The 18964-nt window shown below is 39.1% G+C and overlaps 1 protein-coding gene across 1 annotated transcript in view; it reads right to left on the bottom strand.

The window, feature by feature from the left end:
* Window positions 1–18964, bottom strand: part of UBXN7 (UBX domain protein 7) — a 60550-nt gene that overhangs the window by 24331 nt on the left and 17255 nt on the right. Inside the window, exons 2-3 of the mRNA XM_049774460.1 lie at window positions 4699–4846; window positions 116–183 (exon numbers count right to left, since the gene is read on the bottom strand). Of these exons, the coding sequence (XP_049630417.1) occupies window positions 116–183; window positions 4699–4846 (216 nt within the window). The remainder of the gene's footprint in view (window positions 1–115; window positions 184–4698; window positions 4847–18964) is intronic.

An 18964-nucleotide genomic window follows, 5' to 3' on the forward strand; every position in this document is an offset into this window, starting at 1 on the left:
AGTTAATCTAATTTACCTAAATAAATTTTATAAGCTCATGAAAATCATAAATACAAAAAATGACCTAAAGAGAACAAAAAGATCAATGAAGCTAAAAGGAAAAAGGTGAACTTACCACCAAACAAAGGTTCTGGTTCCACCAGTATTTCTTGTTTTTGAGGAATTGGGGCACGAACTTCTTCTCTATCAAGAGAATGGGAAAATAATATGAAAACTTTCTGTTAACAGTTCTTATCAATTACTGTGAATACACTCAAGTTAAAAAGTATAATGGGGGCCCAGAGATATAGCACAGCAGTATTTGCCTTGCAAGCAGCCGATCCAGAACCTAAGGTGGCTGGTTCGAATCCCGGTGTCCCATATGGTCCCCTGTGCCTGCCAGGAGCTATTTCTGAGCAGACAGCCAGGAGTAACCCCTGAGCACTGCCGGGTGTGGCCCAAAAACCAAAAAAAAAAAAAAAAAAAAAAAAGAAAAGAAAAGAAAAGAAAAAAAAGAAGTACAATGGACAACAAACAAGCTTAGTAATTTAGGGACCACAACAAATCAATATAAATGAATGCTGGATGGTTTGCATATAAACTAATTAAAACAAAAGAAGTTAGCATATATTGCTCAAATGTTCACAAAGAGAAATGAAAAATGCAGGAAAAAAATAAAGACTTAATAAAAGCAGTATTACATTTCTATTATAGCATTATCATAAATCACAGATATATTAAAGTAACTTTACAGCAACAATGAAATGGGGAGGGGGTGCATCAGGAGGATGCCAGTACTGGCTTTACTGGGTACAGAGGCATAAGGGCAGAATAAATGGGGGTTTTCAGGCAATGAGTTTATATTCATCAGGAACTCTTCAAAATTTATCTCCATAGAGTTTACTAATAATTTATATTTTTTAGTAAAATGTACAAAGGGAGCCAGAGAAATAGTACAGTGGGTAGGGTGCTTGCCTTGCACACAGATGACCCAGGTTCAATCTTGGCACCCTAAGTTACTCTCAAGCCTCTCCAGGAGTGATCCCTTAGCACAGTACCAGGAGTAAGCCCAGAGCACCACCAGGTATGTCCCCAAGCCCTCCTTACAAGAAAACCTCACATAGGAGTGCAATATGTGGGTCAATGTACTTAAGTTCTAGGTTTTTTTTTTTTTTTGGTTTTTGGTTTTTGGGCCACACCCGGCAGTGCTCAGGGGTTACTCCTGGCTGTCTGCTCAGAAATAGCTCCTGGCAGGCACAGGGGACCATATGGGACACCGGGATTCAAACCAACCACCTTAGGCCCTGGATTGGCTGCTTGCAAGGCAAACTCCGCTGTGTTATCTCTCCAGGTCCAAGTTCAAGGTTTAATATAGGGCAGCATACTGATTTACTGCCCCCCCACTCTGACATACATTCTCCCTACTTCATACATTATAAAAGTATTTTACCTTAAGTACCAGTTTATTTTAAAATTTAACACAAATATTAAACTCTGTTGACTAATGTCCGTAGCAAGTAATAATGTTTCACGTTTATTATTTTTCTGCTTATAAGAAAAGGTATACTAAGCATGTTTACCACTCAAGTGTACAAATAGTAAAAACTGAGTTTATAGTCCTGTTTTTGATAGCTGAAATGCAACTCCAAAACATACTTGATGAAATAAATTATTAGTAAGAATATCCTGCTTTGGGGGCTAGAGCAATAGCACAGCCAATAGGGCATTTGCCTTGCATGCGGCTGACCCAAGTTCAATCAATGGTATCTATCCCATATGGCCCCTGAGCCTGCCAGGAGCAATTTCTGAACACAAAGTGAAGAGTAACCTCAGAGCACCACTGGGTATGGCCTCCCTACCAAAAAAAAAAAAAAAAAAAAAAAAGAATATCTTGCAATAAAGAGCAACTAGGCAGATAAAACCATAATAAATGACATAACTGAAGAATAAAGGATAGTTTCATAAGAGCCACTGCTATTACAGATTTCAATAATCTGAAAGAATGGATCCTATATTCATCAAAATTATATTCCTCTTTCATTCAAAAGAAATGGGCCCATTAATTGCCTTAAAAAAATCTATTAGTTTAAGGAGCTAGATACAGGGGATGGGCTGCTTGCTTTGCGTGCAGCCCCCTTTGATTCGATTCCCAGAAACCCAAATTGTTTCCTGAGCCCTGCCTGGAGTAAACTCTTGACTGCAGAATCAGAAGAATGTCCTGAGTATCTCTGGTATGTCCCAAAAACTAGAATGAAAAGTAAAAAGAAACCTACGGATTAAAAGGAAAATTTTTTCCTTTAATAAGTCACTGCCACACTGATACATCTCTCCTTATACACAGAATTATCCTAATTTAAAACAACCAACCTTAATCTGATGAAAGAATTAGGAGAGGGATAAAATTAAGTAGTAGTTACTAAAAAGCAGAATCTACAGCTTATCTAAATTTGCTACATAACTTAACTGGGTAACCCAGTGAATTAAAAACAAATCAACTGTAAAGAGAAAAAAAAAATATATATAGTTTAGAAATGCAAAACTATCAAATGTTAATCAGTAATAGAATCTGTCAAATTATAATAAAATTCAATAAATAAAGATCTTAATAAAAACTTTAATTTTTAGATTGTGTTTCTGTTGCCAGGGATAAAACCTGATATCTCACACACACAAATGTTATGCCACTAAGTTATAGTCCACAGTCCCTCAAAGTATTTTAAACTTAACTAAGAAATGTGTTATCCATTAAGTAAAGTTCATTCAAATTAACTGTAAATACTTGTTATTCAAGTGACAGATATTATTGGGTCTGCAAAATGGCATAAAGGGCTGAATTTAAAGCTTTGAATCAGGGACTTCTAGGGTTATTTCCAGGCACCACATGGTCTCCCAAGTACTACAAGAGGAGTAGCCCCAAACAAATAAAACAAAACCAGGTGATCAAATAACAGGTATTTTGTAAATTAAATCATGGTGCGTTTTTGTTTGATTTTGATTTTCTGTGGTGTGCTAGAGCCTCGACGTGCAACACATGTACTCTGTGACTAAGTGGCATCAGACCTAAATGACGGTTTTATATCGATTTCCATTAAAATCTGAGCTAAGTTAGGGGAAAAGGGAACATTACATTTGAAATACAAGGACAGCTATAAAAAGATTACTTAAATATAGCAGTGATCTCTAAAGTTCAGACTTCATATACAATATGTATATCGTGTATATGTACATATATAAACAATATTACTTAGAATTTGAAACTAGAACAAGAAAGAGGCAAGTTTTGATAAAAATATTATTTGGCTTTTTAAGTTTCTAATTTCTAATAATTTTAAATTTCTAAAATCACAATTCATGTCTTTTGTTTGCATAGTGTGTTTGTAAGGGGCAAAACCAGTGGGGCCAGGGAGTGAAGAGGCACTTATAGCCAGGCTCAACCCAGCAGCAGGTCTGCTGGTTTGCTGTTGACTATTTCTACATAGGAAAATAAACAATTAAGAAATTTTGGGGGCCGAAGAGATAGCATAGTGGTAGGGCATTTGCCTTGCATCTGAAGGACGGTGGTTCGAATCCCAGCATCCCATATGGTCCACTGAGTCTGCCCAGGAGAGATTTCTGAGCATAGAGCCAGGAGTAACCCCTGAACACTGCCGTGTGTGACCCAAAAACCAGGGAAAAAAAAGAAAGAAATATGGGCCGGAGAGATACAAAGCGGCAGAGCATTTGCCTTGCACGTGGCCAATCCAGAACAGATGGTGGTTCAATTCCCAGCATCCCATAAGGTCTTTGAGCCTGCCAGGAGTGATTTCTGAGGGTAGAGTCAGGAGTAACCTCTGAGAGCTGACAGGGATGACCCAAAACCAAAAAACCCCCAACAAAACAAGAAATCTAAGCTATAATGGACTTCACTTCCATATCTGCTGCTTAACTATTATAAAGAAGGAAAAATGGCTATATTTTTGCTTTCTCATCTATAAAGTGCTGCTAATGCATTACTAAAATGTACTTTTCAAAAATAATACACATGATTGGGGCCAGCGAGGTGGTGCTAGAGGTAAGGTGTTTGCCTTGCAAGCGCTAGTCAAGGAAGGACCACAGTTCGATCTGGTGTCCCATATGGTCCTCCCAAGCCAGGGGCAATTTCTGAGCACTTAGCCAGGAGTAATCCCTGAGCATCAAATGGGTGTGAAAAAACAAAAACCAAAAACCAAAACAAAAAAAACTAACAAGGGGCCGGAGAGATAGCATGGAGGTAAGGCGTTTGCCTTTCATGCAGGAGGTCATCGGTTCAAATCCCGGCGCCCCATATGGTCCCCTGTGCCTGCCAGGAGCAATTTCTGAGCCTGGAGCCAGGAATAACCCCTGAGCACTGCCAGGTGTGACCCAAAAACCAAAAAAAAAAAAACAAAAAAAAAACTAACAAAAAAACCCACATGACAGTATACTAGAGAACTTAAAGTATATAACTACAAAACTTTTTTCAGATGTTTCCAACTTTTTTAGTTTTTTAAAGAGAATTAATCAGCACCTAGTGAAGGTTATTATACATCGTATGATTGTAACTCAATAGTGAATAGCTTTATCTGTGGAAAATACCTGTAGTATGAACAACCTGTAACCATGGTATTTAAATAAAAAAAAAAAAAAAGAATTAACCTGATTAAAATGCAAATGTTTTACTTAGGCAAGAAGTAGCTCCTAACAACAATAATAAATTCATACTCTGGATGTTGTCTGACAGTGGAGACACTTGCTGAACTTGTACTGGGCTCTTCAGCAATCCCTCCACCATCCAAGAACATAGTAACTGCCATCTCCAAATTATTGTTGCAGGCTTCCAGCATGTGTTTCCCTACACTTTCACTTGCACCTGTAATAGAAAAATAGAAAGGAAAAAAAAAGTTAAAAAAATATGTTCTTCAATTCAGAAATTTACAGTTTCTACTTGCTGCTCAGTCTTCAGGTATCAAGAACCCACAGAATGGACTGTGGACTAGACATTACTTTTGACCTAATTTGGGTGGCACTTTGAACTCCACTCATTACTGCCATCCAGCTCTGATGACCTATTTCCCCAATCTCTGAAATATGGGGAGCTGTGCTGCAACCACCCTCAGTCCCAAGACCTCTTCCAATTAACCTAAATATACTGCATCTAAACCCAATCAATTGTTCCAAGGGATCATAGAGGCCATTATGATGACAAAAACATGTGAATGAGTTACAGCCTTCAACCTCACTGACACTAGAAGCTTGTGAGTTCTATATCTGCCCTCAAATACCTTCATAATAATCCTAAAGTAAAGGATTTTACTTGCCTCACCTTTGAAATTCCATCTCAAGGGCATGGAAAATGTTAAATAACAGATCATAAGCAGTAGCCCCTTAATATAAAATAATATATCATATTAATACTCAGATAATAGGGAATCTAAAATTCAATAGTTAATACCACAAAAATCTTGGGGCTGGAGCAGTGGCGCAAGCGGTAGGATGTTTGCCTTGCACACGCTAATCTAGGACAGACCATAGTTCGAATCCCCAGTGTCCCATATGGTCCCCACCAGGAGCGATTTCTGAGCGCATAGCCAGGAGTAACCCGAGCATCACCAAGTGTGCCCCCCCCAAAAATACCACAAAAATCTAAGGGTAACAGAATTCACCTGTACTAGAAAAAAAGGACAGGACTTCTGGCAAATCCTCAAAGACAACAAAAATTTTGAGCCTATCGAGGAGGACCTCAAACATACCTCGCAATAAAAATGGAAATAAAGCAATCACTAAATGGAAAGAAACTTGATCATTACAAGAAACAGCTGGTTCAAAGTATTAATGAGTCCAACAAACGGAACTGAAGTAGTTAAAAGAATACAATGACAAATTATAGCAACAGATATTTTCTGCATGTATAGAAACATTGAGTAATCAACAATGAAGTAGCAAAAGAAAAAGAGAAGATAAAGAATAAAGAGAATATAAAAATCGTGATACATAACAGGAGAAATAATCTCCAAATTAAAAGAATATGAGAAGGAGGGACCAGAGAGATAGGGTGTTTGCCTTGCATGCTGAAGGACGGTGGTCCCAGCATCCCATATGGTCCCCGGAGCCTGCCAGGAGCAATTTCTGAGCATAGAGAGCCAGGAGTAATCCCTGAGTGCTGCCGGGTGTGACCTAAACACCAAAAAAAAAAAAAAAAAAAAAAAATATGGGAAGGAGAGAATAAGAGAAGGGGAAGAAAAAATGGTGGAAAATAATCAGAACTTCCCATTTATTTTTTTGTTTTTGTTTTTGGGCCACACTGGTGGTGCTCAGGGGTTACTCCTGGCTGTCTGCTCAGAAATAGCTCCTGGCAGACACGGCGGACCATATGGGACACCGGGATTCAAAAACAACCACCTTTGGTCCTGGATCGGCTGCTTGCAAGGCAAACACCGCTGTGCTATCTCTCCGGGCCCATGAACTTCCCATTTCTAAAGAGACTTCTTCACATACTTAAATGGCACAAAGAGCATGAAACAATATAGACTCAAAACAATGTCAATACATGTGGTAATAAAAACAGTGAAAACAAAAAAAAAATGGTGAAAACAAAAGATAAAGACTTTAAAGCAAGCAGCAAAAGAAAATAAGCCCCTGGAGGGAAAAAATCACAGCAGATCTTCTATACAAGCAAAGAGTAGAATAACATATTCAAAGAACTGAATGAAAACAAAAAAACAAACAAAAAAAACCCTCCCAACCTAGATACCACTACCCTGCAAAGATGTCATTTGGATTTGAGGAAGCAATGATAGCTTTTAAACAAGAGCTGGAAACATTTGTGACAACTACTAGGCCCTTCAACAGATGAATGGCTAAAGAAACTGTGGTACATACACACAATGGAATATTATGCAGATGTCAAGAGAGATGAATTCATGAATGTAAATGGAATCTATTATGCCGAGTGAAATAAGTCAGAGGAAGATGGATAGATACAGAATAATCTCACTCATCTATGGACTTTAAGAAAAATACGACATTATTGGAATAATGCCCAGCAACAATAGAGATGAGGGCTGGAAAGACTGGTTCACATAATGAAGCTCACCACAAAGAATGGTGAGTGCAGTTAGAGAAATAACTACACTGACAACTATGGTGACAATGTCAATGAGTGAGAGAAGTAGAATGTCTGTCTCAAATGCAGGTGGGGGGGGAGGATTGGGGACATTGGTGATGGGAATGTTGCACTGGCAAAGGGGGAGGGTGTTCTTTTTATGACTGAGACCCAACTACAATCATGTTTATAATCAAGGTGCTAATATTTTCAAAAATTGTTTTGATTTTGTTTTGTTTTGTTTTTCCAACAGAACCACAGAACTTGAATCATCTTGTTCTGCCTCATGAACTGGGGTTGGGGGAGGATGATACTAGGAGCAAATAGTCACTTGAAATTTGAGTGGAAATAAAAAAAAAAATGATCAGACCTAAACATCAAACCCAAAGTCAACAACAGAATCAAGACCCCTAATCTACAACAAGCTATATACAAAGAACCTATTACACTAGCAGTGGGGGGGCAGGAGGAAGAGGGAGGGAGGGGTAGGAGGAAGAGGAGGAAGAGAAGAGGGGGAGAGGAGGGGAAGGAGAAAGAGGAGGAGAAAGAGGAGGGGAGAGAAAGTAAAGAAGGAAGAGGAGGAGGAGGTGGAGAAGGAGGAGGAAGAGGAGGTGGAGGAGGAGGAAGAGGGGGAAGAGAGGGAGGAGGGGGAGGAAGAGGAAAGCTAAATGCTGCAAGAATTAAAGGGAGCAGAGTGATGATAGCACAGTGATTAAGGACTTGCAAAGGGTTGAATCCCTGGCATCTCACATGGTCCCAAGCCTGCCAGAGTGATTTCTGTGTGCAGAACCAGGAGTAACCCGAGTGCTGCCAGGTGTGGTCCAAAAAGAGAATTAAAAACTACATGGAGAAAACAGATGCTTGCAATAAATAAATAAATAAATAAAACACCAAAAAAAAAAACCCTCGATCTTCTGATCTCCATCATGCACATTCATTCTCATTCATATTGTTTCCTGCCCCCCCCCACCTAATCAAAAAAATGAAACACAATCTCAAAAACCAATGGGGGGCGCAGTCAGATAATAACATAGTATAGTGGGTAAGGCATTTGCCTTGTATGCAGCCAACTCAGGTTTATTCCCAGGTTTGATCCCCAGCATCCCATATGGTCCCCTAAGCACCACCAGGTGTGAATCATGAGTGCAAAGTCAGGAGTAATTCCTGAGCACTGCCAGGTGTGACCCAAGAACAAAAACAGAAGTCATGGTAGGCCATAAAGAGCTAAGACAGTTATTCCAGATCAAGCAACTTGACACATATATAAAGAAAGAAATTAGAGACAGTGATGGAAATTACTTAGTGGTTAAGGAAACACTAAATCAAGTAGTATTATGATCAACATTTATGCATCAAAAGAAGGGTCAATAAAATTCATTATGATTTTGCTCAATGCCCTGAAGTTGCCTACACTGATGGAAAGATCAGTAGTGGGGAAAACTTCAGCATTCCACTTTTGCTACTAGATAGATTCCGGCAGTGGTCCTCAAACTTTTTAAACAGGGGGCCAGTTCACTGTCCCTCAGATCGTTGAAGGACTGGACTATAGTGAAAATAAAAGCTATGAACAAACTCCTATGCACACTGCATATATCTTATTTTGAAGTGAAGAAACAAAACGGGAACAAATACAATATGAAGCCCGCGGGCCGTAGTTTGAAGACTCCTGGATTAGACAGATAATTATATCAGTAAAGGGACAAACAAGAACCTTCATTAAGAAGCTAAAAAGTCAGAACTACTGAATGTATACAAAGCTATACACATTCTACTCCTCGACCTAAATACACATTGTTCTTAAGTATACATGGAACATTCTCCAGGATGATTATTACATATAGAACATAACTCAAACACAAATATAAAGAAATCACACCAAGTAACCTCTGAGACCACAATACCATGAAAGTAGAAATCAACTGCAAAGAGAAAACAGAAAAATCTCCCAACAATTGAAAGCTGAACTAAAGATTGCTTAAAAAAAAAATCAAAGCAGAAATCAAGGAATAGAAAAAACTTTTGGAACTAATGTGAATAAAGACACAAGCTATCAGAATCTATGAGACACAACAAAAGCTGCACCAAAGGGGAAATTCATAGCAATACAGAAGAAAAAGCTCAAATCAACAACTTATATACATACCTCATGTATTTATAAAAGGAAAAAAAAAATGAATCCAAAAGGTAGTAATAAATAATGAAAACTAGAGCCAAAATCAGTAATATAGAAACCAAGAAAGCAATATAAAGAATCAATAAAACCAGGAGCTGGCTTTTGAAAGAATAAACAGATTGACAAAACTTTGGCTAAACTCATTAGGAATAAGAAGAGTAATTTCCTAAGTAAACCAGATTAGAGATAAAATGGGAGAAATTAAAATAGATTCCTAAGAAATTTAAAGAATAGTGAATGACTACTATGAATAACTTTATGCTTTCAAATTGGTGATTTTAGAAGAAACAGACAGACACTTAGAATCATGTAATCTCCCAAAATTGTATAAGGAAGAAGTAGAAAACCTGAACAGGGGAATCTCATGTAAGGAAATTGAGAGCTCTTAATCTCTCCAAGGAAAAGGTGAGCTAAGTCTTAGCTCTGTCAAAGCCACAACTGCACCCACCACTTAACCACTGATCTCTGCAGACATGCCCAAATGACCAAAACTTCAAATATGCCAATCTGTGAGGTGAGGTTACCAGTAATTTTTTTTTTTTTTTTTTTTTTTTTTTGGTTTTTGGTTTTTGGGCCACACTCGGCAGTGCTCAGGGGTGACTCCTGGCTGTCTGCTCAGAAATAGCTCCTGGCAGGCACGGGGGACCATATGGGACACCGGGATTTGAACCAACCACCTTTGGTCCTGGATCGGCTGCTTGCAAGGCAAACGCCACTGTGCTATCTCTCTAGGCCCACCAGTAATTTTTGAAGTGTGAGCACCTTCTCCCCATCTTCTTGTACTTCCAGAATCCCTGAAAACCAAAACCACACTCCACCCCACAAAAGCCACAATATCAGAGGCCAGAGAGACAGCACAGCGGTAGAGCATTTGCCTTGCACACAGCTGATCCAGGATGAATGGTTGTTCAAATCACGACATCCCATATGGTCCCCCATGCCTGCCAGGAGCGATTTCTGAGAACAGAGCCAGGAATAACCCCTGAGCACAGCTGGTGTGACCCAAAAAACAAAACAAGCAATATAAAATGTATTATTTTGTGCCAGAAAAAAGGGTAAGCCTGGAACGGATGGTAATCCAGGGGCAAATCGTGGACGGGATTTTACATTGGTGGTTGGAAAAAACCACTCTGATCAACTATATAATAAATGGTCTTTAAATAAAGTCATTAAGAAAAAAAAAAAGACGGGCCCGGAGAGCTAGCACAGCGGCGTTTGCCTTGCAAGCAGTCTATCCAGGACCAAAGGTGGTTGGTTTGAATCCCGGTGTCCCATATGGTCGGTCCCCTGTGCCTGCCAGGAGCTATTTCTGAGCAAACAGCCAGGAGTAACCCCTGAGCACCACTGGGTGTGGCCCCCCCCCAAAAAAAAAGACTCTTTAAGGCGGGGGGTGGGGGGGAATGTTATTAGAGAGGTAGGCAGTGGGGAAGGGCAGGAGGGAGAAAAATGGGGGAACTGGTAGTAGGAAATGTACTCTAGTGAAGGGGTGGGTGTTAGAAAAAAATTTGTAGAACAAAATTTAATTAAATATACCCACATTTAATGATTCAAAAACAAAGATAGTATATATCGATAATCTAAGTGCAGCACACCAAAAACATATGTAGCAGAAAACTGCATTTCAGACTAATCTATAAACCCTGCCTAATTTTTATCTTTTGTTGAAATTCTTCCAAAACAAGATAAATCTACTAACATCATAGGGTGGGGTGGTAGGGGGGAGAATCTCTCCAAGAACAAAAGTCCTGGGTGTACTGGTAAATTCTATCTATCTTCAGAGATTTACTGTCTTTACTCCTTTAGTTCTTCTGAAACATTGAAGAACGTGAATTCTTCCTAACATCCCCTATGAAGCTAACATTACACTAATACCCAAAGCAGACAGAGAAAATTCCAAAAAGGAAAATTTCACAACAATCTCCTTGATGAACACTGATGCAAAAATTCATAACAAGATCTTAGCAAACCGAAGTATAACATATCATAAAAGAACAAAGAAAACCAGGCACCACAACTAAGTGGGATTTCTCCCAGATTCCAAGGATGGTTCAACATATGTAATCAATTAACATAATATATAGCATATTGATAAAGGAACAAATAAAAATCATATGATCATATCTATCAAAGCACAGAAAGATTTTGATAAGGCTCAACATCCATTTGTAATAAAAAAGACTAAACAAAATAGGAGTGAAAGGAGCCTTCCTCAAGAGAGTAGTGGGGGAAAAAACTGGGGAAAAAAACCTGAAATAATTCTGAGATAAGGTACAAGGCAATGATGCCCACTTTTTCACTTTTATTCAATACAATATAAGGAATTAATACTTAAAAAAATCTATTATATTCTAAGTAACTTTTTTTTGTGTGTGAATTTTTGGGTCACACCCAGCATCGCTCAGGGGTTACTCATGGTTCTGCATTCAGAAATTGCTCCTGGCAGGCTCAGAGGACCATATGGGAAGCCGGAATAGAACCACCAACTGTCCTGGGTTGGCCTAGCAAGGCAAATAAACACCCTGATAGCTTTTAATCACTTAAGAAAGAAGTAGAAGGGGCCGGTGAGATAGCATGGAGGTAGGGCTTTTGCCTTGCATACAGAAGGATGGTGATTTGAATCTCGGCATCCCATATAGTTTCTCCCGACTCCACCCCCAGCCTGCCAGGAGCGATTTTTGAGCATAGAGCCAGGAGTAACTCCTTAGCGCTGCCTCCCCCCCCCACAAAAAAAAGAGGTAGAAGACTATTTTAGGAAAAGCAGTTCATGTTCAAGGATTATAAAAATCAATGTAAGCAAAATGTTCATCCTTTTATTGACTTAGAATCGTCAATAATAAAGTTTATATGGAATCAGAAGAGACCTTAAATAGCCAAAGCCCTAAGAACTGGAAAATACCTCATTATCTAACTTGAAGCTATAGTATAAAGCTATGGTGATCAAAACATGTTACTGTAATAATGACAAGCCCTCTGACCAATGTATCAGAATCAAATCCCAAGGACAAATCCCCATATTTAATGAAAGGCTAGTTTTCAACAAAGGAGCTGAGAACATGGAATGAAATAAAGATGGTTTTTTCAATAAATGCTGAGAAAACTGGATAAATACATCTAAAAATTTAACGCTGTACACAAAAGTTAATTCCAAGTGGATCAAAGACCTTTAGATCGGGGCTGAAGCAGTGGCACTAGAGGTAAGGCATCTCTGCCTTGCAAGCAGTAGCCTAGGAAAAACCGCAGTTTAATCCCCTGGCGTCCCATATGGTCCCCCAAGCCACGAGCGATTTCTGAGCGAATTGCCAGGAGTAACCCCTGAGTGTCAAACAGGTGTACCCCCCCCCGCAAAAACAAACAAACAAACAAACACAAAGACCTTGAGATCAGGCCAGAACCTATAAAGTACATTGAAAAAAAAAAGTAAGACAAAATGCTCTAAGATTTGAACCTCAAAGGGCTTTCAATGATACAATGCAACTTGTAATGGCAACAGAATAAAAAATAAACAAATGAACTGTAGCAAATTAAAGATTTTTTGCATGGCACAATAAACATAGCTAAAACTAAAAGACAGCTAAGTAAATAGAAGAAAATATCCACACTCAACTAACATATCGTTAGTTTCTTTTATACTGTGGTTGAGTAGAATAAAAACTACAGAGCTAAAGAAATAGCAGTATTAGGGGCCGAAGAGATAGCATGGAGATAAGGCATTTGCCTTGAATGCAGAAGGTTGGTGGTTTGAATCCCAGCATCCCATATGGTCCTCCGAGCCTGCCAGGAGTGATTTCTGAGCATGGAGCCAGGAGTGGCCCCTGAGCATTGCCAGTGTGACCCAAAACCCCCCCCCCCCCCAAAAAAAGGCAACATTAAAATTGTCTTCTGGAGCCAGAAAGTATAATAAATAGGGTACCTGCCTTGTATGTAGCTGACCTGGGCTTGGACCTGACCATCCTATATGGCCTCCTGAGTACTGCAAAGAGTCATTCCTGAGCCAAGAATAACCCCCAGTATTGAAGGCAGTGGCCCAAAGAAAAAATAAATAAATAAATACATAAAGCTGTATTCTTCTATCACAACAGAACAAACCCAAAGTGTTTGCTTTTTTATTAATGGGCCATCTATGTAACTTTGTAAATAACTTAATTTTTTAAAAAGCCCTACATTCTACATAGAAATATTTTGTCATAAATACATGTTTTTAATAACAGAAGAGGGACCATTTCTGTCAATGCACAACTAAGTCAAACTCTGGGAAAAACAGAAGAGAAGAAGGACCATTTTTGTCAATGTACTACTAAGTCAATCTCTGGGACAAATCTGGCCCTTATTATTTACTGATCCCAGGTGATATTCCTAACCCTCTAGTTTTATTTCACCTCTCCACCTCCAGTCACATAGGCCCAATATAGTATAGGCAGATGTCCTGTTTAGAGTAGGAGACTGACTAAATGGTAACTTAATCCTTATTAAAGAACAGGGACTTGGGGGCCGGAGAGATAGCATGGAGGTAAGGCGTTTGCCTTTCATGCAGGAGGTCATCGGTTCAAATCCCGGCGCCCCATATGGTCCCCCGTGCCTGCCAGGAGCAATTTCTGAGCCTGGAGCCAGGAATAACCCCTGAGCACTGCCGGGTGTGACCCAAAAACCACAAAAAAAAAAAAAAAAAAAAAAAAAAAAAAGAACAGGGACTTTAGGGGCTGAAGGGGTGGCACAAGCAGTAAGGTGTCTTGCCTTGCCCGAGCTAGCCTAGGACAGGCCATGGTTTGATCCCCCAGTGTCCCATATGGTCCCCCAAACCAGGAGCGATTTCTGAATGCATAGCCAGAGTAACCCAAGCAACACTTGGTGTGGCCCAAAAACAAACGAACAAAATGGACATTATATGTATATAATCTACATCTATAGAAATATTTTCTTTCATTTCTACCCTTGTTAAAACCCCACTGAAATAACCTAGTTGTCCTCTTCTTCCTCCTCCTTTGGGGGTTGGATGGTGTTTGTTTCCTGGGCTACAGCCAAGCTTCTGGTCATGGGGGGGGGGGTGAAAAGGGAAAAGGGGGTGGCAACAGGCAGGAAACGACAGACTATGATGGAAGCAGGGTCACACAAGTAAAAGTGTCTATTCCTTTACCATCTCCGGCTCCAGTTCTCACTTTTCTTATATAATATATAGCTCTGGCTAGCTAAAACTAAAGTTAGTAAATTCTAGTGTGTGTAAACTTATATTCTCAAAACATAGAATATTTTTGGGAGGCCAGGATTCAATCACCAGAAGCAGGAGTGACCCCCCCAAGTAACATGGCAGGAACAATCACAAGTACTGAGTACTGACCATAAACCAAATCAAAAAACAAAACCCCAAAACCTAAAAAATATTCTGATCACCAGAAACCACATCTTTGAAAAATGAACTCTCAAAGACATATGCAATTTTTTTAGGGAAAAGAAGATTCAAATATCTCAATAGTTACCCTTAGATTAGGTAACTGAATATACACTCACAGGTCAAAACACAGCACACATTTGAAAATAGTTTCAAAATTCACAGAATTACTCATACATCCTATGGCCTTTTAACATTTTCATAATATTTGGATGCTGTGCAGTTATATTTTGCTGTAGTGTTAAATTTTTGCATTAACATACTTCGTAAATACCACTCTAGAAAGAAGTTCAGTGCCTAATGGTCTCTTCTACTTTAATTTGTAAACACAACGATTTTTGACAGTTAAAAGGTAAACTATTTTGTTTGTTTTCAGAGTGCGTGAACTGTCACATTTACTTAAAAATGGCCAGATAATATCTCAAAGCATCTAAATGAACTTTTTTCTTTTTAGAAAATTAAATGAGTTTGTACCATTTTCATTCATTTCTTTTGATGTTAACACATCACAAAAAGCACAAAGAACATGCTGATGTTGCGATGAAACTCCCTTCTGCTATAATAGCAACCAAATGCTGACTGCTTGCATTCCTTTTGAAATGTCTCTGTTCACAAGAAAATTCAACTTAAAATGACCAAAGCATACAAATAGTTTTCTTTCCTTTCCACCACCCTCAAATTACCAGAACTCCAATGGCACGGTATCACCAAAAGACTATATAGGTTCTAAGTAAAAGAAGATCAGGGGTAAGGTGCTTGCCTTGCATGTGGCTGACTTCAATTCAATCCCTGAGCTCTGCCAAGAAGCAAACATAAAAAGTCCTTCAGAACTGCTGAGTATGGCTCAACACATCCTATCTATCCCTCAGAAAAATAAGAAATACTATGAAAATCAGGATCTTTTTGTTCTTCACAATATTTAGCCTCTGAGATTTACAACACTATTAGCAATAAAGTTTCAGACATACAGCATGAATACACCCTCATCAATGACGTCTTAGTATCCTTCCAAAGACCACATGGCCAACATCAATTCCCAGGGTCTGTTATCATTGGCTGGTTGTTAATTTCTGACTGTCACTTTATATCCCACATATGAAAGATATCATCCTGTATTTGTGCCTTTCCCTGACTGATTTCATGTAGCAAGATACCGTCATTTATAAATCCATCTAAATGGCAGCAAAATGCATTATTTCATCTTTCCTTATAGCTAAGTAGTATTCCATAAATACACTGAAGTATCTTTGTCTACTCATTTATTCTTGGGGATTTGAGCTACCTCTAGATCTTGGAGTGGTGAAGAGTGTTGCAATGAATATAAGAGTGTAAACACCTTTTTGAAATAGTATTTATGGAACCTTGGGTATATGCAAGAAGTGGAATTACTGGGTCACATGGAAGCTCCATTAATGTTTTGATACTTTTTTTGCTGTTTTAATATGTTTTGATATTAACATATCAGGCTGAAATAGTTGGCAGTCCCATCAACATTAGATGAGGGTTTCTTTTCCCATATATATATATAAAATACATATATATTATATATCCCCACCAACATTGGTTATTCCTACCTTTTGTAACTATGATGTGTTCCAGTCTCACTGAAATGAGGTGATATCTCATTGTTGTTCTGAAAAATCAGGAACTTCTTAAACCAATCCCAGGCAAAATGACCTTCAGTAATATGATTTCAACAATATCCCAAGTTTTTTTCCTAAGTGCCTAAATACAACCACATAAAGAGATTGATTTGTGTAAACAAATATTTTTAAAACCATGAACTGAAGAGCTATGGGTATACAAATTATTTCACATTAACCACAGTGCTTCTTCCCCAAACCTAGCAACAATTATGTAAGAAAATAAGAATTTGGTTCAGCAAAGTAAAATTTAAGTAGCTCTAGCACCCCAACTGCTTCAGTGAGGAAAGATACCTAACATATGGATGCTATATGAGGTGCTACATGAGGGCAGAATACCAAAAAAATTGGAATCAATGTATTAAATACTTTTTCTAGTTGCTCATACTCTATTGTTTCTGGATAGGAAAGAGTCAGGACACAGAAAGTCTGGGGTTTTGCTTTGTTTGTTGATTGGTTTCTGGTCACGCCCAACAGAACTCAGGAGTAATCCTAGCTCTGCACTCAGAAATCGCTCTTGTCAGACTCAGGATACCATATGAAATGCCAGGGATAGAACTCAGGTTGGCCACGTGCAAGGCAAACGGCCTACCCGCTATGCCATTGCTCCGGCACTGATTGTTTTGTTTTGGGGGCCACATCTGGCAATACTCAAGGGATATCCCTGGCTCTGCAGTCAGGAGTCACTCCTGATGGTGCTTAAGATGACTAAATAAGATGCTAGGGATCAAAGGCAGTCCAGCTAATTGCAAAGCAATTGCCTTACCCACTGTGCTTTCTCTCTCTCCCTCTCTAGTCAAGACAAGCAAAGTACTTGAAAACCTGAGTTTGAATCAATCCTAGTTCTATCATGAGCTAGTTATGTGACTTTGAACTTCGGTTACTAATTTCTCTCAATTATTATCTCTGGTTATAAGATGAGAACATTAACGACTCATATGGACTTAAGAATATTACATTACAGGAGCAAGAGAAATATAAACAGAGTTTAAGGCACTTGGCTTGAATGTAACCAACTGGGTATGATCTCTGGCATTGCATGGTCCCCAACACTAACAGGAGCAACTTCAGAATAAAGGAAAGGAAGCAGCCCCAGCACTATCTATTGTGGCACAGCCAATCATTATTTCTTTAAATAAAAATCATATTAAAGGCTGGAGTGATAGTACACCTGCAAGGCATTTCACTTGCATGTGGATGACCCAGAACTGACCTGCATTTGATCCCCGACATTCCAGATGGTCCCCTAAACCTCCCAAGAGTTACTTCTGAGTGCAGAGCTAGGAGTAGCCTGAGTGCCAGAGGGTGTGACCAAAATAAATCATATTAAAACACAGCTCTAATTAAATGGTAATAATAATAATAATAATAAACAACCCAAGGGCCAAAACAATAGTACACCAGTGGGTAGGGTGTTTGGCTTGCATGCAGCTGAACCGGCTTCAATCCCCAGCTTTCCATTATGTCCCCTGAGCCTGCCAGGAGTGACTTCTGAGCACAGAGCCAGGAGTAACACGAGTGCTACAGGGTATGGCCCAAAAACAAACAAAAATGAATTATATGGTATTCTAGCTATATATCAATGACAAATGAAAACCATTGTAAACATGAAGTGCATATATTTGCATAGAGCTTTTGGAGAACCACATTTTCTTACAAGTAAACAGGCAGAGTAAAATATATTTTCTTTCTTTCATTTTGTTTTTTGATTTTTGGGTCACACCTGGCAGCACTCAGGGGTTACTCCTAGATCTGTGCTCAGAAATCGCTCCTGGCAAGTACAGGGGACCATATGGGATGCCAGGATTCGAACCACCGTCTGTCCTGGATCAGCTACATGCAAGGCAAACGCCCTACTGCTGTGCTATCTCTCTGGCTCCAAAGTATTTTCTTTTCATCTCACATTATAAACATGTGTTTCACTCAGATTAAACACTTTAATAAAAAAAGTGAATATTTAGATAAAGAATAAAACAATTCAAAAATGACTCTGATTTGAGGTCTGGAAATGTGGGACATGCAAGGCCTTGGGGATCTATCCCTGACACTATATGGTCATTCAAGCACCTTGGGCATGCACGACCCTTGCAAAAAGCTGTGTCCCTCAGCCCCCTCCCCAAGATTTTATTTCAAGAAGTTTTTTTTAACAGCATTTCAGTGTGATGTAGAAGCATAAAAACTATAACTTGGGAAAAGCATGAAGAGATAACAGAGTAATAACCAAAGTACAGGTCAGCATTGCAAAATGTTCAAAGTCCACAGACTATAAATTTCTGACTAAAGTATAATTTTATAAAAAGGGACTACTCTAGGGCCCGGAGAGATAGCACAGCGGTGTTTGCCTTGCAAGCAGCCCATCCAGGACCAAAGGTAGTTGGTTCAAATCCCGGTGTCCCATATGGTCCCCCGTGCCTGCCAGGAGCTATTTCTGAGCAGACAGCCAGGAGTAACTCCTGAGCACAGCCGGGTGTGACCCAAAAAAAAAAACCAAAAAAAAAAAAAAAAAAAAAAGGGACTACTCTATAAAAGGAATAAATTTAAGAAACAAAATAAAGTCTTCGTAATAAATAACCAGTATTTTGAAGACAGATAGTCTCAATCATAGAGATGTGAAAGTTAGGGCCGGCGAGGTGGCGCTAGAGGTAAGGTGTCTGCCTTGCGAGCGCTAGCCAAGGAAGGACCATGGT

The sequence above is a fragment of the Suncus etruscus genome, chromosome 6, assembly GCF_024139225.1.
Source record: "Suncus etruscus isolate mSunEtr1 chromosome 6, mSunEtr1.pri.cur, whole genome shotgun sequence".
Taxonomy (NCBI): domain Eukaryota; kingdom Metazoa; phylum Chordata; class Mammalia; order Eulipotyphla; family Soricidae; genus Suncus; species Suncus etruscus.